The sequence below is a fragment of the Tupaia chinensis genome, unplaced genomic scaffold (genome assembly GCF_000334495.1).
Source record: "Tupaia chinensis unplaced genomic scaffold, TupChi_1.0 Scaffold000226_1, whole genome shotgun sequence".
NCBI lineage: Eukaryota > Metazoa > Chordata > Mammalia > Scandentia > Tupaiidae > Tupaia > Tupaia belangeri.
The window spans coordinates 6,425,951-6,447,486 of record NW_006159701.1 but is presented as its reverse complement, the minus strand read 5'-3'; the positions used below and the strand labels follow the sequence as shown (position 1 = coordinate 6,447,486).

The 21,536-nt window shown below is 42.2% G+C and overlaps 1 protein-coding gene across 2 annotated transcripts in view; it reads left to right on the top strand.

The window, feature by feature from the left end:
* The first annotated feature begins 13 nt into the window (after window positions 1-13).
* The window catches only part of EIF4ENIF1 (eukaryotic translation initiation factor 4E nuclear import factor 1), a 50,783-nt gene continuing 29,260 nt past the window's right edge, over window positions 14-21,536 (top strand). The window contains exons 1-4 of one of the 2 annotated variants that reach the window (XM_006147955.3): window positions 14-32; window positions 531-653; window positions 12,780-12,853; window positions 18,348-18,475. In XM_006147955.3, the coding sequence (XP_006148017.1) occupies window positions 558-653; window positions 12,780-12,853; window positions 18,348-18,475 (298 nt within the window). In that variant the 5' untranslated portion in view covers window positions 14-32; window positions 531-557. Of the gene's footprint in view, window positions 33-530; window positions 654-10,628; window positions 10,708-12,779; window positions 12,854-18,347; window positions 18,476-21,536 lie in introns of those variants that run through there. The other variant, XM_027771625.1, reaches the window with a different exon arrangement.

Genomic DNA, 21,536 nt, shown 5'->3' with positions numbered 1-21,536 from the left:
CCTTGCTGCGGGCGCCCCTGATATGGCTACAGGTGCGGCGGGTCGAACGAGAGGCTCTCAGGCCCGGTCCCCAGTCCCTGAACCCCAGATAACGAGGGGCAGCTGGCGCCGTCCATTGGCAGGTGACAGGCACTTTACCACAGCCCAACTTCCCGGATCACCAGCCCCAGCTAGGCTCCTGCCTGCCCCCACTCCGGGAAACTTCCCCACCACTGTCTGACCGGTCCCCTTGGGTGGCAGCGACTAATCTTGGTTCTCTTTGTATTAAAGCTGCTTAAGGCCGTACACTGAGTTGTGCATTTTCCTCTCCTGTTTTTCTTACAGTGTCGGATGTTTAGAGTACTTTACTGAGAGAGAGAACTTAGTCTCACTGGCACTGTTTCCACGTTGGTTCTGATATATGGCATAATTTTTGGGTGGGGACTTTTTAAATTATTTGCTATTTTAAGAAATTGAGCCAATTTCTTCAACAGCCAAGGACTTCTGAAAATTTACTGTTCTTGGTGACAGTTTTGCGATTTATCTTCCAGGTGCAAAGAATTTTAGACCAAGAAGCCATGGATAGGAGAAGTGTGGGTGAAACAGAAAATGGAGATGCTTTCCTTGACCTGAAGAAGCTGCCGTCCTCCAAATCCCCCCATCGCTATACAAAAGTAGGCTTCTGTTACTAATGAAATAGTGTTTCTTTATAGGTGGGAAGGTTAGTAACATTGTGTAGGAATTTTGTTGGTATTATCTAAAGTAGTAGTCTCATTCTGACTCACCGTATGGGCTTAAGCATTTATTAAATTTAGGAAAGGTTGCTGTGAACATTTTCCTACAAGTGTAAATGCCAAGAGTTTAAACCAGAATTTGCTACTAACTACTAAGTAGCTTTTAGGTGATGGGAAAGAATGTTGACTCAGATCCTGTATGAATTTGTGCATCAGAATATGTTAGCATACAAATTCTGTAACACCTGTATAAATGGTATGTGACCATTTACATGATGTAGCATGAGGATTCCAGCTCTGGGATGCCACACAAAATCAGTATTCTCTGTATTGGTGTTTCCCAGAGAGAAAAACTCCCCATAGGAATGTTCTTTGGTGTGCTTGGCAGGCTAGCTGGATTTTTTAATTGTGTATTTTATTTCCTAATACAAGTTGGATATGGACTCACAGAAATAAGGCCTCAATTTTATGTCTCTTACCTAAAAACTTACAATGTAAAACTGTTCATCTAGATACTTGCTTTTAACTGAGTGGAGATGGTGGAAGGAGAGGCATTCATCCTGCATTTAAATTTGGTCTTCCCAAATGTATGTTCTCTCAGACTGAGAGCTCTTGGGTAGTGCTTCACTACTTAAAATCCATTGCCTGGAATGTTGGTGAATTCTGACTTGAGAAAAGCTTATTAAATGAAGGGAAACTGAATTGAGCTGTTTATGAGATTATGTAATTTCAAGTCTCTCAGCACTTTTCAAATGAAACTGGTAGTCTATTGATAGAGTTCGTGAAGAGAGGCTTTTGAATCACTTTCACCAGCTGATAAGAGGGTAGCATTTCATCTTGTATATATTTTTGTTTTTATATGTAAGTCATTTTGGGGAAGATATTTTTAAGTCTGTCTTATGGTTGGGTTTCTGTTTGTTCACAGAAAAGATTAAGAAACTCAACATTAAGTACTTTTGGCAGTCCAACCTCAGAATTCTGAAATTTACCGTAAAGAACTGATTTACAAAAGCATTTTTTAGATTAATGACAGTGGAGCTTAGATTTAAGTCTTCTCTACTCAATTAGTTGGAAATAGGTTTACCTTCCATTCCATTCAGGAGGATTTATTTAATAGCAAGTTAGGATCACTTTTAAGCATTGTTTGGGTTGTGCTTTCATATATGTTTCTCTTTTTTTATAATTATTTTTATTTAACTTTATTTTTTTGCTTATTTAGAGTGATAGAGTAAGAGAGAGAGGGAAAGTGAGAAAGCAGGCTGCCAGGTCCAGGACTCGAACCGCAATCAGCCATGTGGTAGTCCAGTGCCCTTAACCACCACACCACCTGCTGGCCCCTCATATATGTTTCTTAACACTAGAAGTTTTATGTGGGGCTCAAAGATAACTTGAAACAATCTTGCATTCTGAGTGCTATGGTGATGTTCTCTTATTTCCACAACTGGAATAATATTTGAGCTTTCCTACTTCCTCATTTATATACCGAGATCAAACTGTTGGAATAAATAGCTTAGTAATATTTCTGCCACTTCAAGCTCATGGGCTACAAAGTCTAGAAGGAGTAGAGGAAAACTTTTTTTTTTCTTTTTAAATTATTTTTGTAGGTGGCATATTTTGTGGAAACTTTTGTGAAAGTGAGATGTTTACTTACAAGGTCAAAAAAACACATTGGTGGGATCAGCAGATGGCATAATGGTTATGTCGGGCGTGTGTGTGCGTGTATACCCATGATCCCAAGAGGAGAATGGAGGAGAAGACAGTGAGGCGTGGCCATGGAAGGGTGATTTCTCACTTTCTGCCTCTCTGTCTCTCTCTGGCGAGCACACACACCCTACAGCAAAAACTTCTCTTCAAAAAAAAAAAAAAATCACATTGGTCAGCTGAGAGGGCCCCTTTATCTTTGACCCTACTCTTTTTTTTCTTTTGGAGAGGTTTTTGCTATAGGGCGCATGCGCTCACCCAAAAGACAGAGACAGGGAGATAGAAAGCAAGAAATCACCCCCCAGGGGGGTTGGCCATGCTGCAATCCCTTTTCCTCCATTCTCCTCTCGGAATCTTGGGCACATAAGCACACGCGCCCGGCGTGAGTTTAAGCCGGGTCCGGAACTTGAACCACGGTCGACTACATGGGAGTCCAGCGACATAGCCATTATGCTAACTGCTGGTCCCAACCCTACTTTTATTTATTTTGTCTTTAAGAATTTTGTTGTAGGGTATGTGCACCCACAGGAAAGACTCAGAAAGAAAGTGAGAAATCCCCTGGGGGTGTGGTGAGGGTGAGGCTGGCCATGCAGCAGTTCCTCCTCCACTATCCTCCCAGGATTCGGGACACACATGTACATGCATCCGGTGTGATTTTCAAACCATCAGGTCCAGAATCCAGGTGCAGGATCCAAACTGCAAGTGGCCATATGGGAGTCTAGTACCTTGACATCATGGCACCCACTGGCCCTGACCCCTTTTAGTTTAACATTCAGTTGCTCTCTGGGATAAGGGGTAAATAGTCTTATGTTCAGAATTCAAAGGTTGATCGGTTGGTTTTCCATGACAGTAGAGGAGTGCAGATGTTTAGTCAGGTGCTTTTCATGGGTTAACATACCAGAGTTTCCCCATGTATTAAGACATATTTTAGGGATCAGCAGTTGGCATAATGGCTATGTCGCTGGACTCCCATGTAGTTGACTGCGGTTCGAGTCCCAGACCTCGCGGCTTAAGCTCACGCTGGGCGCGTGTGCATGCATGCCCAAGATCCTGAGAGGAGAATGGAGGATAAGGGATTGCGGTGTGGTTATCCCCCCAGGGGTGTGATTTCTCACTTTCTGTCTCTCTCTTTCTGGTGAGTGCACATGCCCTATAGCAAAAGACCTCGCAACCCCTAAACAAAAAACCCCCCAAAAAAAAAAAAAAAGGAAAATTTATGAGTACTAGCCGCATGCTGGCATGTGTGCCTGCATGCCCAAAATCTCGAGAGGAGAATGGAAGAGAAGGGATTGTGGCATGGCCATCCCCCACCCCCACCCCTGGCGGGGGTGTTTCTCATTTTCTGTCTCCTCCTCTTTGTCTCCAGTGGACACACAAACTTTAGGAAAAAAAATAATAATACAATTTTTTAGTTCAGTTCACCTCTCAAACATTAATGTGCCTAGGGATTACCTGTAGACCTTAGTACTGAGTATAAATCTTTTTTTTTTCCCTTCAAATTGCAGAGGGCATATGCTCATACGCTCTTTCCAGAGAGGGTGAGAGAGAAAGAAAAACCAACCTCTAATGGAATGTGGTCATGTGGCAGTCCTTGACTCTTCCTTTTTCCATCTTGTTGGAATTTTGAGTGTGTGTACACACATGCCTGGTGTGTTTTTCAGGCTGTTTGAGTTGATATTTGAACCAATTGGGATCTAGCTCCCAATGCCCAGCCCCTAATGCTGTGCTTTAGGGCCAGCCCAGAGTTGGCTTTTTGTTTATTTATATATATAATTTTTTTTTTGCCATAGCATGCCTGAACTTGTCATACAGAGGGAAAATGAAAAATCAATCCCCCTGGGTGGGGGGGTGATGGTCATGCCATAGTCCCTTCTCCTTTTGTGATTTTGGGCATGTACACATGTACCTGGCATGATTTTCAAGCTGCCAAGTTCAGGACTTGAACCATGGTTGGCCATGTGGGAATCCAGCACCTTAACCATTTGCTGGCTTCCCGAGTTGACTATTTAACAGCTCCCAGGTGGTCCACATGGTGCTGGTTCACTAATATTTTTAAAAATTATTTATTTACTTTTATTTATTCATTCATTTTATTTTGATTTGACCAGAGAGACACACACAGAGAGAAGGAAAGTGAGAAAGCAAGCTACCAGGTCTAGGACAAACCCTGGTCAGCCATGTGGGAGTGTCCAGCGCCTTAACCACCACGCCACCTGCTGGTCCCGACTAATAATACTATTTTTTTTTAGAATTATTTTATTGAACTTTTTCCTTCTTTCTTATTTATTTATTTTAATTTCACCAGAGAGGGACAGAGAGAGCCGCCGGGTCCAGGACTCGAATTGTGGTTGGCCATGTGAGAGACAGCACCCTTAACCACCATGCCATGTGCTGCCCCCCCCCCCCGTTCCGCCCCCCCCCCCCCACTGATAATACTTTTGAGTAGCAATGCTTTAGTTTTCCTTGGTGTACTTGAAATTTGGTGCTGGCGTTGTCCTACAACTCAGGTTCATAATTACCCCTCAGGGTTCAGACAGTACCCATTGTGCGTCCACAAATATTTGAGAAACTCGAAAGAGTCACTGGGTGCTTTGAAGCCTACTCTTAAGCCTCAGTGATGGTCAACTGGAATAGTTGTAAGTGGGTTTATCATATGCACTTCTTGATTCATAAACACAGGTCTGTTTTGCCAGGTCCTAAGATGAAGGCCTATTTTGTGGCAGTGTTTAAACCTGCCTTTAAAAAGTAAGGTTGGATTGTGTTGAAAGACTTCTGGAGGTTTTAAAGTGGGTTCTCACCTGAAACTCATCGATTAAAAGTAGTTTAGACAGTGATCCTTACCGTGTAGTCCCCAAACTGGAATTAGCATCATCTGGTAACTTGTTAGAAACGCCAAGTATTGGGCCCCTTCTCAGCAGTATTGAATCAGAAACTGAACGTAGGGCCCAGCCAGCTGTATTAACAAATTCCTAAAGGGATTCTGACTCGTTTGGGTTGAGGAAAGAGAGGGTGTAGTGCTTTTTAGTGGAAAAATTAGATAGACCCATTCAACTTTTGAATACTACATCCCAAACGCTTGTATATCAGGTTTTGAGATATAGCACTGACCACCAAGTTAGCGATGCCATCTTTCTTTTTTTTAATTTTATTTATCATTATTATCATTATTATTTAATTTGCTACAGAGTACATGCACTTACCTGAGAGAGAAAGTGAGAAAGCAAGCCACCACGTTTGGGACTTGAACTGTGGTTGGCCTTGTGGGAGAGTCCAGCACTTTAACCACCACACCACCTGCTGGCCCCAGCAGTGCCATCTTCTGCTTGAAATATACACATCTTCTGGGAACCAGCAGGCACTGGACTCCCACATGGCCAACTATGGTTCAAGTCCTGGACCTGGCAGCTTGCTTTCTATCTCTTGCCCTCTCTCTGTGGTCAAAGTAAAATAAGTAAAGAAATGAAGTAAATCTTTTTTAAAAAAAGCAATACACACCTTCTGTTTTAGACTGCTCTGCTATTCAGAATCTTTGTTTTTCAGGTTATTAGTCTGGTCATCTCAGGTCACAGTGTGCATGCTTTATGTTGTTCCCCCTTTGCTCCTGTATTTGATACCGATTGCTTATTAAATGCTGTCACTACTAGCCAGTGACTATAAAAGCAGAGGACATTCAGAATATTGAGGTTGGCTTGAGGTTGGTTGGTGAGCTTGAGGTTGGCTTATCTGAGTTTATTTCATGTAGGCTCTCTCCATTACCCTGACTGGTTACAAATTGGCACCATTTTTGTCAGGAATGTCTTCAAAGACTTTGAAAGGAGGCCTCCCTAATTTGTGGCTGGTGGTCCAGTAGGTCATAGTAGTTTATATAACCATGTTCTTGTCTACTTAAGATCGTTAAGGAGAGACCAGAAGTTGGTGTAATGGCTGTGTCGCTGGACTTCCATGTAGTTGACTATGGTTCAAGTCCCAGACCTGGTGGCTTAAACTCTCGCTGGGCACGTGTGCGTGTGTGCCTAAGATCCCGAGAGGAGAATGGAGGAGAAGGGATTGTGGTGTGGCCATCCCCTCTGGGGAGTGTTTTCTTGCTTTCTGTCTGTCTCTGTATTTCTGCTGAGTGTACTCGCCCTATAGCAAAAACCTCTCAAACACCCCCACCACCACTAAAAAAAAAAAAAAAAAAGTGACAGAAACATAAACCTTGAGCCATCCTGTGACATGGTGGTTAAAGTGGGTAGATCCCACATGGCTGAGTGCATGATTCAAGTCCTGGACCTGGCAGTTTGAGAAATATGCCAAATATGTGTGCATGCATGTCCAAAATCTCAATGGAAAGGTAGAGAAGGGATTTCTGTGTGACTATTCCCTTTGGTTGGGGGAAGGTTGCTTTCTTACTTTCCCTCTCTCTGTCTCTCTTCTGTTAGTGAATGTGCCCTCCGGCAATTTTTTTTTTTTTTAAATGACTTAATTGTTAAGAAATGGAACTCTTTACTGTTGGGAATTGAATTCAGCACATAAGAGTAAAGACCATTTTCCACTTCTGGCTCTGCTATGGTGTCACAAGCATAGACCACTGTGCAATGCTGGAACCACATGGGAAGCCTGGGGTGAGATGCTTGGCAAGACCCTGTTAAGGATACCTCCACCACCCCCATGAAAGAAAGAAAGAAACTTTTAAAAAGCATTTCTCCTTTACCCCTCTTCTGTAAATGTGTCTTGTGTGAATTTCTTCTGTCAGAATGTAGTCAGAATGCAAAGGCTGCTTCTGTTGGGGATTCCTACAGAAAGAAATGCTTGAGAAATTTAACCATTGTTGTTTTGGGATTAGATTCATTTGCTTTCTGTTTTAATACTCATCCCTCAAAGTGAGTGTCCATGTTAGTAGTTCTCAAATAGATTGCTTTGAGAGACTTGACAATTTTTTTTTATTTGGAAACAAGGTCTCACACTATGTTGCCCAGGCTGGCCTACCACCTGAGTACTTGAGATTTACAGGCATGCAACACCACATCTAGCTCTGACTAATTTTTTTTTTAAAAAAAAAAAGGAAGCCTACTGCAACTAAGAAAATGCATTTATACTTCCTTGGGTGTGTGGTTCTTGGGCAATTAGCAGCTTGTTCTTGCCTGGTCAGGTTTTAGTCACCGTGCAAAAAGTGAGGTAGGTATTAACTTCTATTGTCCAGGCTATTTTAGTGAATCTATCCATGATCATTAAATTCCTGTGAGTTCTAAAGACTACAAAAGGGTAATCTCAAATTTTTTTCCCTGAAATACTCATGCAAAGGAAGCACTCACATTTAGAGCAGGTGTTTTCTTTATTTTTTTTTTTGGAGAGGTTTTCACTATAGGGCACATGCACTCACCAGACAGAGAGAGACATAGAGACAGAAAGCGAGAAATCACCCCTCAGGGGGGATGGTCACGCTGCAATCCCTTCTCCTCCATTCTCCTTTCGGGATCTTGGGCACGCACGCACACGCGCCTGGCGTGAGTTTTAAGCCACCGGTCTGGGACGCGAACCACGGTCGACTACGTGGGAGTCCAGTGACATAGCTATTACGCTAACTGCTGGTTCCCAATGATAAACTTTTTAAAAGAATTATTTTATCTAATTATTTATGTATTCATTCATTCATTTAAATTTGACCAGAGCGAGAGAGAGTGAGAAAGCAAGCTGCCAAGTCTGCGACTTGAACAGCAATTAGGCATGTGGGAATGCAGTGCCCTTAACCACCATGGCACCTGCTGGCCCCAAGGGAATTTTGTTCTAAGGTTTTTGCCATTGAGCACGCGTATTTGCTGGAAAGAAACAAGAGAGGCAGTGAAAGGGAAAGTGAGAAATCACCCCCTGGGGGGGATGGCTATGCTATAATCCTTTCTTCATTCTCCTGGGATTTGGGGCATGCACAAGTACATGCTTTGTGATTTTCAAGTTGCCAGGTCTGGGACTGAAACCATGGTTGGCCATGTGGGAGTCCAACACTTGAACCACCATGCCACCAGCTGGCCCTTAAACTTTGATTTTTATCACAGTTTTAGACTTACAGAAAACCTGACATATTCTCATCTTGTTTTCCCTATTATTAATAAGATTCGTATGTACATTTGTTATAATTAATGAGCTAGGGACCAGCAGTTGGCATAATGGCTGTCGCTGGACTCCCACGTAGTCAACTGCGGTTCGAGTCCTGGACCCAGTGGCTTAGACTCATGCTGGGCGCTAGTGCGTGCATGCCCAAGATCCCGAGAGGAGAATGGAAGAGAAGGGATTGCGGCGTGGCCAACCCCCTGGGGGGTGATTTCTCGCTTTCTGTCTCTCTGTGTCTCTCTCTGTCTGGCGAGCTCATGTGCCCTATAGCAAAAACCTCTCCAATAAATAAATAAATATAATTAATGAGCCAATGTTGATGCATTGTTTTTACTCAAGTTGATGCTTTATTCGCGTGTTCTTAATTTTAAACTAATATCCTTCTGCTGTTCAGGATTCTATCCAAGTTACTGTATTACATTTAGTTATATCTCACTAGCCTCATTTTTCTTTCTTTTTTTTTTGGAGAGGTTTTCACTATAGAGGGCGCGTGCGTGAGCTCACCAGACAGACAGAGAGAGACCGAGAGACAGAAAGCAATGGCCACGCCGCAATCCCTTCTCTTCCATTCTCCTCTCGGGATCTTGGGCACGCACGCACACGCACCCGGCGTGAGTTTTAAGCCACTGGGTCCGGGATGCGAACCAGGGTCGACTACGTGGGAGTCCAGCGACAGCCATTACTCTAACTGCTGGTTCCCTCATTTTTCTTTTTTGTATGACTGTTTATTGCATTCGTTAAAATAATTTTGATCCCTACCAATAGGACCAAAATTTGATCCTCCTAGATGTTTTGTGACTGTGTTAAAATACTAATCTTTTCTAGTTGACTCCTAAGTAAGTAAATAAAATAATTAGAATTTCAGCAGACAGCTATAAGAGTAATAGAGAACACTTAATACTTGGGCTTCTTATTTTGGGGTTAAAAATTTCAAACATTGAGGTAAGGCCAGCAGATGGTGTAGTAGTTGGGGTCCTGGACCTCCCACATGGTCAACTGTGATTTGAGACCTGGCTTGCTTTCTAACTTTCATTCTTTCACTAATCAGTGAATTAACAAAATAATAGTAAGTGAAATTAAATAAATAGTTATTTAAAAATAAATTTCAAACATAACCTCATTATTTAGAAATGTTAGTATACCAAGAATACGCACATTACCTGTGAAGTATATCCCCCTGGTTTAATAGAATACTAGGATTCGTGACCAGCAAGTGGCATGATGGTTGAGGCTCTGGACACTCCCACATGGCCGACAGTGGTTTGAGTCCTGGGCCTGGTGGCTTGCTTTCTCGCTTGCTCTCTCTTTGTCTCTCTCTCTCTCTCTGGTTGAATTAAAATAAGTGCATGAATAAACGAAATTAAATAATTCTAAAATAATCATTCTTAAAAAAATACTAGGTTCTTAATTTAATATTGGGAAAAAGGGAGTATGTAATAATCTGAGTTTTCTAATATTAAAAAATTGTTCTGTAGTGTTATTATCTATAGTGTTATGTATAAGCATTTTCTATGTTGTAAGGTTCTTCCTTTGTGTATTAGAAAACTTGTCCATAGGATCTGTGTATTGTAACATATAATATATGCATAACTACCTTTAGTTCATTCATCTTTGGGGGCCCCCCAACCTCAGCTCCAAATTTGTGTCACCCCTGCAGCTCTGACACCATATTTGCTCTATGGATTTCACTGGATTCCATGTTTACTGTGGTTTGCAGGTGTTAGGTCAGTGCTTTGAGCATTTTCTCAGAGTTTTGAACAGCCTTTGGACATTTTCTTCGTTTCTGTTTATCTCATTCTTCTAAATTTTTCATTTTGATAGTTGCTTCTACCCAGTTAATAGGATATATGATTCCTAAATAAATACTAAATAAGCACAAATGTCTGGTTGTTAACTTTGTTTGTTTGTTTGTCTGTTTAAGAGGTTTTTACCTTAGGATATGTACACTCACCAGAGAGAGACAGAGACAGGGAAAGTAAGAAATCATCTCCCTGCAGGGATGGCAGTGCCTCGATCCCATCTCTTCCATTCTCTTCCCAGGATCTTGGGCATGATGCAGATGCAAGCCGCTGGGTCCAAGGCTCAGACCACGGTCAGGCATGTGGGAGTCCAGCAATGTAACTGCTATGCCATCTGGCCTCCAGATACCCTGGTTTTAAAATTTTAAATGACATCTATTTCTAAAGCATATCTGGAGATTCTTCAGGTATGTGAAGACAGTGAATTCTGGGTGTGCTTATAGGCAGTGATTCCTGCATACTGAGAGCACAGATGTGTTCCTCTGTTCTTACTCCAAGGTAGGGAAGCAGTGCATGTACTTATACTGCGATGCCTGTGATGGGAGCACTGCGAGGGTCGTGGCACAGCAGTGTATGCTGTTTTGCAAGACAGGGGTTTTTTTGGCCTTAGGGCACATGCGCTGGCCAGAGAGAGAGATAGTGAGGGGAAAGGTGAAGAATCACCTCCCAGGGGGGTATGGCCACTCTACAGTCCCTTCTCCTTCCAGGGTCTTGGGCACACATGCATATGAACGTGGCATGATTTTGAAGCCACTGGCCCCAGGACTCAAACTACTGTCAGCCATGTGGGAATCCAGCGACGTAACCACTATGCCATATGCCAGTCCTGGGAATTGCTTTTTTAAAACTTTACTTTGGAAAGATTTAAACACACCCCAAAGAAGCAGTAGTTTTTGTGTATATGCATGTGTACCTGCAAATGTGTGTATATTAATATGTGTGTATGTGCTTACATATGTGCATATATTGTTATCATCCCCCATTTAAAGGAACTAAGGTTTCTCAGAGTGGCTGATTCCAGGACAGAGACAGGACAGGTACAAGATAAGCCAGAAAGGGGGAACCAGCAGTTAGCGTAATGGCTATGTCGCTGGACTCCCACGTAGTCGACCGCGGTTCGTGTCCTGGACCCGGTGGCTTAAAACTCACACCGGGCGCGTGTGCGTGCGTGCCCAAGATCCCAAGAGGAGAATGGAGGAGAAGGGATTGCGGCGTGACCATCCCCCCTGGGGGGTGATTTCTCGCTTTCTGTCTCTATGTCTCTCTCTGTCTGTCTGGCGAGCGCACGCGCCCTACAGTGAAGATCTCTCCAAAAAAAAAAAAAAAGATAAGCCAGAAAGTAAGGTAATGCTTTAAAATAATGATGGGACACGTTGAAAGGACACATGAATCACCTTTAAGAGGTTTTAGCTGACAACATCTGGAACAATTTGAGCAGTAGTACATTTCAGGACATTAATGAATTAGAGACCATCTTAACCAGATCTGCAGAAGTAAGTAAGTATGCCTCAAGGCATCCATTATGTGTGATAGATTAGCTTTACTCCTGTGTATCTAAAATGATATTGGCGAAAGACAGTCCTTGGACGAATGGAAAAGTAGTCCCTCACGTCTTTTTCTGTAAGGCCATATTCACTCATAGAACTAAGTAACAATGTAAAAGAAGACTTTTTTTTTTTTTTTGGTGCTATAGGGCTCTTACTGAAGACTGATAGAGAGGGAAAGTGAGAAATCACCCCAGGGGAGATGGCCAAGCAGTAATCCTTTCTCCATTCTCTTCTTGGGATTTTGTGCACACACACACACATGCACCCAGTGTGGTTTCTCAACCCATCAGGTCCGGGACTGGAACTGTGCAGTAGGCCATGTGGAATCCAGCTGCCTTAACTTCCACACTATCTGCTGGTCCAGAATACTCTCAATCTTAGGAAATAGGCACTGAAATATTTAGGGGTAAATTTACTCAATTTACTCTCAATTAGTTCAAAAATATACATGTAGAGAGAACAGTTGATAAAGCAAATGGGAGAAAAGGTCAACAGGTAAATTCAGGTAAATAGAATATGAGGGTTTTGTGTGTGTGTACTTTTTTCCTTGGAACTTTACATTTTTAAAAATCCCTTTATAAATTGATATCTGATACATTTAATGCATCATATTTAATGGCAAAATTAATTGGTGTTTTTATTGAAGCCTGAAACTTCCTGAATCCTTGAGGAGCATTCAGTGTGTTAAATATAACTTTCATAACAACAATGGGTAAGAGAATGTGTTTTAGCAAGAAAGTGATGATTAAGGTATTTCGTAGTTTTCCTTGAGTTTCTTATAAGAACACTGATTTAATTCTAATCCATTCTGGAATAAAGGTATAAATAAGAATTGTGTGAAATGCTTAAAATGAGCATTCAGTATTACTCAGAACAGAAGTAAGTTAAAAGTGAAAATATGATTCAAAAATCGCTATTTGATTTCTTTTTAGGAGGAGCTCTTGGATATAAAAGAACGCCCCCATTCCAAACAGAGGCCTTCGTGCCTTTCCGAAAAATATGACAGGTATGGGTGTCTTTATAGTCATTAACTCCCAGTCAATAACTTTTTGTTACACCAAACTTGGTAAAATAAGAATTTTGTTGTTTTGGAGTTTTCCAGTAGAATTAGGAGTTTGGAGGTAATAATACTATGGGCTTCAACTAATTGGTAATGAAAGTGAGATCAGAAAGTGACTCGGTAAGAGTCCATTACTAGAAAGCTGAATAAAGATTTTAACCCAGAAATCTTTTCTGTATTTTTTTTTTCTCTTTTTTGATGACATTTGTTCAAGGGCCTGCCACAGGTAGGCTGATCAGGAAGGCTCTTAGTCCTTTATCTGTATCCCCCTACCAACCAAACAAAAGAATCATTTAGCCATTCATATTAGCTTTATTGCATCTTACGGTCCTTCAGAATGGGGAGAAGGTGTGGTCTGAAAAGAATGTAGCTAACACTGGTCTGAAAATCTACAATAATCCTGTATTGTACTTCTTGTGGTCACCTTAGTCATTTCTTAAATAGTAACCTATGTGGTTCCTATTGGTCCTCTTTTTTTCTTCTTTTCTTCATTTTTAAGAATTATTTTTATTGGTATAATTTATTTTTTTTATTTGACCATAGAGAGACAGAGAAAGAAAGGAAAAGTGAGAAAGCAACTCGTCAGGTCTGGGACTCTAACCACAGTTGGCCATGTGGGAGTCCAGCACCCTTAATAACCATGCCACCTGCCGGTCCCCCTCTAATTTATTTTAACATATAAAGTTTCATATTGTTTAATTTCTTGGTTGAATAGGATAGTTTGTTTTGTTTTGTTTTTCAGTTTGTCAGAGGGCATATGCACTTGCCAGAGAGAGGGGAGCAGAGAGGAAGAGTGAGAAAACCCCATGGGGCATGGTCATGCCAGTCCCTTCTCTCCCTCTTTTTGGGATTTCAGGTGTGTGTGAGCTTACACACATGGCACGTGCATGCGCACATGTGTGTGTGTATGTGTGTGTTTGTGTGTGTTTTCTTCTTTTCGTTTATTATAGAGCTCCAAGGAAAGACAGGGGAAGTGAGAAATCACTCAAGGGGATAGCCACACAGCAATCCCTTCTCCATTCTCCTCTCAGGATTTTGGGCACACACGCACAAAACTCAGGCACCCAGCATGAGTTTTAAGCCACCTTTCTACTACTCAAACCTGGCATTTGGCTGTGTGGAATCCAGCCACCTTATCCTCTACACAACCTGTTTGCCCTGCCCCCATAATATTTTTCAGGTCACTGGGTCCCAGACTTGAACCACACCGTTGGCCACGTGGGATCCAACTACCTTATTCATCAGGTCATGGACTGCCCTAGGACAAACTTTTAAAAACTTGTATACCACCAGATGGTGTCAGTGGTTATGTTGGTAATGGCTACGTCACTGGACTCCCACGTAGGCAATCATGGTTTGAGTCCTGGACCCAGTGGCTTAAATGTCACGCTGGTCATGTGTGTGTGTACATGCCCAAAATCCCAAGAGGAGAATGGAGAAGGGATGTGGCATAGCGATCCCTTGGGGGGGGGAGTGATTTCTTGCTTTATGTCTCTGTCTCTCCCTCTAATGAGAGCATAGGATCTCTTAAAAAAAAAAAAAAAGATTATATCTGAGGCCAATAGATGGCACAGTGGTTGCCCGCACGGCCAACTACGGTTCAAGTCTTGGACCCAGCAACTTGAAACCCAAGCTGGGAATGGGTATGCGTGCATGTACGCCCAAAATCTTAAGAGGACAGTGATGGAAAAGGGATTGTGGTGTGGTCATCCCCACTAGGTGGTGATTTCATGCTTTCTGACTCTGACTCTCTCTCTGTCTCTCCAGCCAAGTGCATGTGCCCTATAGCAAGAATCTCTCTCAAAAAACAAAAACTAATAGGGGACCACCAGGTGGTGTGGTGGTTAAGGCACTGGACACTCCCACATGGCCAACCACGGTTCGAGTCTCGGACCTGGTGGCTTACTTTCCCATTTTCTCTCTCTGTCTCTCTCTGGTCAAATTAAAATAAAGGAATACATTAAATAAATAATTCTTTTTTAAAAAAACTAATAAAACTCAACTAGAGACATAAAAATCTTTATAGCTTTAACAATAGCAACAGTTTGTCTGAGACTTACGAAAACTCATAACCAATTGGAATAGCCATTATTTAAGTACCACCTTCATCAGGGATATGTAGTGTGGCATCTGGGTTTAACAGGTCTTATGAATAATCTATATACAATTTTTTTTTGGTAGAGGTTTTTGCTTTAGAGTGCATATGCTCACTGGAGAGAGATGGAGACAAAATGGAGGGAAAGTAAGAAATCACTCTTTAGTGGTGGTGACCACACTGCATCCCTTGTTCATTTTCCTCCTAGGAGCTCGTGTGTGCACGTCCATGCACCTGACGTGAGGTTCAAGCTACTAGGCCAAGGACTTGAACCACAGTTGGCCATATGGAAGTCCAGTGCCTTAACCTTTATGCCACCTGCTGGCTCTGAGTTTTGTTACAATACAATTTCTTCTTAGCATGAAATAATCATGGGCAGACATTAGGTTTTACTTTAAAATAGAGTTATTGGGCTTGGTAATAAGAAAAAAAGCTGGAGAAGAAAACTTTTCTTTTTTTTCTTTTTTTTTTAAGAATTCTTTTATTTAGGGCTAGCAGGTGGCGTAGTGGTTAAGGGCGCTGGACTCCCAGATGGCTGACCACAGTTTGAGTCCAGGACCTGGTAGCTTGCTTTCTCACTTTCCCTCTCTCTTTCTCTCTCCCTCTCTTGCTGTATCCCTCTCTGGTCAAATTAAATAATTAAATAAAGTCAAATAAAATAATTCTTAAAGAATTATTATATGGGAGTCTAGCACCTTAACTATTACACCACCTGCTGACCCTGAGGAAAAAGCTTTTTTAGGGACCAGCAGATGGCATAATGGTTATGTTGCTGGACTCGCACATGGTCGATCATGGTTCAAGTCCTGGACCCGGCAGCTGAAAACTGATGCCAGGCACTTGTGCGTGCGTGCCCAAGATCCTGAGAAGAGAATGAAGTAGGGATTGCAGCATGGCCATCCCGCCTGGGGAGTGATTTCTCACTTTCTCTCTGTCTTTTCAGTGAACACATGTGTGCTATAGCAAAAATCTCTTTAAAAAATAATTGGGGCGGGCAGATGGTGGTTAAGGGCACTGGATTCCCACATGACTGACCACAGTTCGAATCCCAGAACTGGCGGCTTGGTTTCACTTTCTCTCTCTGTACCTATCTGGTCAAGTTAAAAATAAATAAGATTAAATAAAATTATTCTTTAAAAAATTTATTTAACATGGGAACCAGCAGTTAGCATAATGGCTATGTCGCTGGACTCCCACGTAGTCCCAGACCCGGTGGCTTAAAACTCACACCGGGTACGTGTGCGTGCGTGCCCAAGATCCCGAGAGGAGAAGGGATTGCGGCATGACCATCCCCCCGGGAGGTGATTTCTCGCTTTCTGTCTCTATGTCTCTCTCTCTCTGTCTAGCGAGTGCATGCGCCCTATAGTGAAAACCTCTCCAAAAAAAAAAAATTATTTAACTTTATTTACTTATTTAAATTTGACCAGAGAGTGATAGAGTGAGAGAGGAAAAGGGAGAAAGCCAGCTGCCAGGTCCAGGACTCTAACCATGGTCGGCCATGTGGGAATCCAGTGCTCTTAACCACTACACCACCTGCCGGCCCCTTTAATTTTTAAATTTTTTTATTTTGCCATAGGGCATGTATGGTCGCAAAGTGGGCGGAGACAGATAATGAGAGGTAAAATGAAAAATCACCCACCAGGCCGATGGCCATGCTATATACTTCCTTCTCCTGGAACTTTGGATACACATGCATACATGCCCTGTGTAATTCTCAAGGTGTTAAGTCTGAGACTCGAACTGCAGTTGGCCATATGGGAGTCTAGCACCTTAACCATTACACCACCTGCTGATCCTGAGGAGAAAGCTTTAAAAAAAAAAAAATTATTTTATTTATTGTTAATTCTTCTTCAGTTTGAATGGGCGGGGAGGAGAGAGAGTGAGCAAGCCACCAGGTCCAAGAGTCGAAAAGCATTAAGCATTCTTGGGAATGGACCAGCCCCATAGCTGAGTGGTTAAGGGAGCCAGATAATACATAGCTGAACAGTAGGAATCCCAGCCCTATAGCTTGAAAAAACATGCCATTATGTGCATGTTCTAAATCCCAACAGGATAGAAAATGGAAAAATGATTGCAGTGTGACCACACTCCATTGGGGCATCTCTCTATCTCTTCTTGTGTACATGTGCCCTCTGGCAAATTAAATCTATAAAGGGGAGAATTTGTTGGCTCTTAAATTCAAAGTAATCCTCACAACCACACTAGAAATTAGGGAATATCTCTTTTGTTGTGAGAAGATAAGGATTTAAGTAGTATAGTCAGTTATTCAAGAAAGGTTCAGTTGATACCTGCTGTGTGGTAAATACCCTGCCAGGTGTTCCCACATACTCTCTGCCTTCATTGAACATTGGTCTGTAGAAGGACGCAATCAAACACAAAGTGTATCATCGCGAACATGACAGGCTATGAAGAACAAGCGTGGAGTACAGTGCAAAGTGTAAGCCTGGCCTGGTCTGATCACGGGTTTGGAGAAGTCCTGTCTTGTGTAAGACACAGCTCAGTAACTTGTCCAGGGTGGTGATGGCAGGCTAGAGTTTGATTCCAGAGAGCAGGATTCCACAACTCTTGTTGTGCACATCGTACCACCTGTCACCTATTATTAGAGCAAGAATAGCGATATGTAAACTACACATTTACGTCCTAAAAAGAGCAATCTAGGGACTAGCAGGTGGCAAAACAGTTACATTGCTGGACTCTCCCATGTAGTCAACTGCAGTTTGAGTCTCAGGCCCGGCAGCTTAAAACTCAGGTCAGGTATGTGTGCACGTGTGCCAAAATCCCTAGAAGAGAATGGAGGAGAAGAGGTTAGAGCTTGGCTATCCCCTCTGGAGGGTGATTTCTCACTTTCTGTCTTTCTGTCTCACTGGCAAGCATACAGGCCCTATAGCAAGGAGCTCTCTTAAAAAAAGAAAAGGAAAGAAAAAGAAAGAAAAAAAGCTGTCCTGCTTATAGAAAAACTGAGAGACTACATAGAAATTCCAGAAAATTACACATCAAACATTTGTTTCTGGTGAGAACAATGTTTTGTTGCTAATACTTATGAAGCATCATCTTTGTATAGGAAAGGCATAGTGACTATTACTCATTTGCACCCCAAGGTTTATGATGTGAATATTGTTCACACACCATTGGTTTTCAAGTGACTTGCTATTATGTGATCACCAACAAAGTATTACTGAATTAGTGGTTATTTTTGTATTAGTCTTAGAAGAGGTCATCATTCTGAAGGCAACCGAGGAGTTTTGAAAAGTAACTTCCATAACTTGCTGCTTTGAAGAGGTTGAAACATTGGAATACTGCCATAGTTCTGATGCAGGCGCTAACTTGTTATCTTTTGACCTGTAGTGATGGTGTCTGGGACCCCGAGAAATGGCATGCTTCTCTCTATCCAGCATCAGGACGGAGCTCACCAGTAGAAAATCTGAAGAAGGAACCGGATCCAGACCGGCCTTCCCTAGTGCGCAGGATAGTAGGTGAGGAGACAGTTGCTCAAAAACGGGGGCAGTGATTTTGAAACATGCCTTTTGTTGCTGGCTTCATTCTTTATTTTCTTTTTCTTTTTTTGAGAGGTTTTTGCTATAGGGCGTGTATGCTCACCAGAAAGAGACAGAGAGACAGAAAGCAAGAAATCACCCCCCAGGGAAGATGGCCATGCCACAGTCCCTTCTCCGTTCTTTTCTCAGGATCTTGGGCACGCATACACACGTGCCCAGTGTGAGTTTAAGCTACTGGGTCCAGGACTCAAACCGTGGTCAACTACATGGGAGTCCAGTGACGTAGCCATTACGCCAATTGCTGGTCCCGCTGGCTTCATTCTTAACTGTGAGCATTGTATGTGTTGGGAGGAAATGTCATATCAGGGAACTGACCTACTGATTGGGTTTCTCCTAGTTAGCAGGTAGTCATAGTCTTCCTGTATAGCAGTAGCACACAGAATGTCTATGTGCTTGTGAATGAAGGGTACCCATGTCTTCCACTGGCATGGATAGCTAAGTTCGATGGGTACGTTACATAAAGCTATGCTGGAAACCTGGTCACGTTTCATCACATAAGAAACTAGTCCTTAGGTAAAAATCAGTTCTTACAAGTTTTAATTCATAATGGACCGTGGTCTGAATTTGGGGTTTGGATGTGGTGGGAGACTGGAGTAAAGTTTGATCTTCGGTACCGTTACCCCTTTAAACTCGGAAAGATACGTAAGGGTGGAATAGAAACTTGGCAATATAAAAGGTAGTTAGGAAACTTGTTGGAAGAACTTTTGAGTTGAAAGAAGGACTCGTTACTGTTTTTTTCTTTTTAATTTGCTATATAGGGCCCACATGCTTGCCAGAGAGGAAAAATGAGAAAGCACCCCTAGGGGCAGGGGTGACTGACCGCACTGCAATCCCTTCTCCATTTTCTTCTTGGGATTTTGGGCATGCAAACATGTGTGCCTGGCATATTTTTCAAGCTACTAGGTTCAGGAGTTGAACCACGTAGGCAGCCATTGGAGATCCAGCGGCCTTAACCACTACACCATCTGGCTGGCCTAATATTCTGGTTTTTCTTTTTTCTTTAGCTTGCTGTAGGATATGTGTGCTCACCAGGGGTGGAATGTGAGAAATCACCCTTGAGGGTGCTGGCCTTAACCACCATGCCACTAACTGGCCCTCTGATTTTTCTACAAACAGATTTTTGTTTTCTAATTTGCCAGAGGGTATATGTGCTTGCCAGAGAGATAAGAGAGGGAAAGTGAGAAAGTACCTCTTTGGGAAATGGTGCCATAATACCCCTCTCTTCCATTTCTTTCTTTTTTTTTTTTTTAATTTTGGGGATGCACTGAAATATACCTGACATGTTTTTAAAGCCTCAAACAAAATAATAAGCATTTCTATCATTGTCAAAAGGGCCCTAGTACTATGGGTCCGTCTCTGAAGCTCCTCCTCATATTTCACCCAAGGGAAGCAATGATCTGCTTTCTGTCCCTGTAGATTAGTTTACATTTCCTAGAATTTTATATAATGGAATTGTTACAATATGTATTCTTTCTGTGTGCCTTCTTTCACACAGAATAATTTTTTAAAAGAATTATTTAATTTGATTTTAATTTTATTTATTTATTCATTTATTTTTAATTTGACCAGAGAGAGACATACACACACAGAGGGAGGGAAGGAGGGAGAGATGGAGAAAGTGAGAAAGCAAGAAGCAAGCCACCAGGTCCGGGACTCGAACCATGGTCAGCCATGTGGGAATGTCCAGCAACTTAACTACCATGCCACCTGCTGATTCTCAGAATAATTAGTTTCTATTCTTCTTGTTATTGACTGTATAAATAGTTTATTTTTATTGCCTTGTATTATTTCATTATACAGATTTACCATAGTTCGTTCATTTATCTGTCAATGGGCATTTGAATTCTTCAGTTTTTGAGTATTAAAATCAAAGCTGCTATTCACGTATAAGCTTTATTAAGGATTGTTTATTTTTTTTCGGAGAGGTTTTTGTCATAGGGCGCGTGTGCTCACCAGACAGAGAGACAGAAAGCGAGAAATCACCCCCAGGGAGGATGGCCACGCCTCAATCCCTTCTCCTCCATTCTCCTCTCGGGATCTTGGGCACGCACGCACACATGCCAGGCATGAGTTTTGAGCAACCAGGTCTGGAACGCGAACCCCGGTCGACTACCTGGGAGTCCAGCGCCATAGCCATTACGCTAACTGGTGGTCCCTGTAAATTTTGTTTGTTTGTTTTGAGAGGCTTTTGCTATAGGGCACGTGCACTCACCAGAAAGACAGAGAGAGAAAAAGAAAGTGGGAAATCACCCCCCGAGGGGGTGGCCATGCTGCAGTCCCTTCCTCTCCATTCTCTTGGGTGTGCATGCACATGTACCCAGCATGAGTTTAAGCCACTGGGTCCGGGACTTGAACCACGGTTGATTACATGGGAGTCCAGCAATATAGCCATTACACCAACTGCTGGTCCCATTGTTATCATTTTTTAAATTTGACCAGAGAGAGAGAGAAAGGGAAAGCGAGAAACAAGCTGCCAGGTCCGGGACCCAAACTGCGGTCGGCCATGTGGGAATCCAGCATCCCTAACCACCATGCCACCTGCCGGCCCCATATGCATAAGTTTCTGAATGGACATAGGCTTTCTTTTCTCTTGGGTAAATACCAAGGAGTGTTCATATAGTTAGACATACATTTAACATTTTGAAGAACTGCCAAAGTGGTTTTATCATTTTACATTTCCACCAGCAGTGTGTGAGTTCCATGTGCTCCACTTCCTCCTTAGCACTTGGAATGGTCAGTCTTTTTTATCATAGCCATTCTAATAGGTATATAGTACTGTCCTTTTATGATTTAATTTGCATTTTCCTAACGACTAATGATGAGTATCTTATGCTTATTTGCCATGCCATCTCTGTAACCTTCTTGGTGAAGTGTCTGTTCAGGTTTTTTTTTTTTTTTTTTTTTTAAGAATTATTTACTTTAATTTATTTATTTTTAAAATTTTGACCAGAGAGAGAGGAAAAGTGAGAAAGCACGTCCC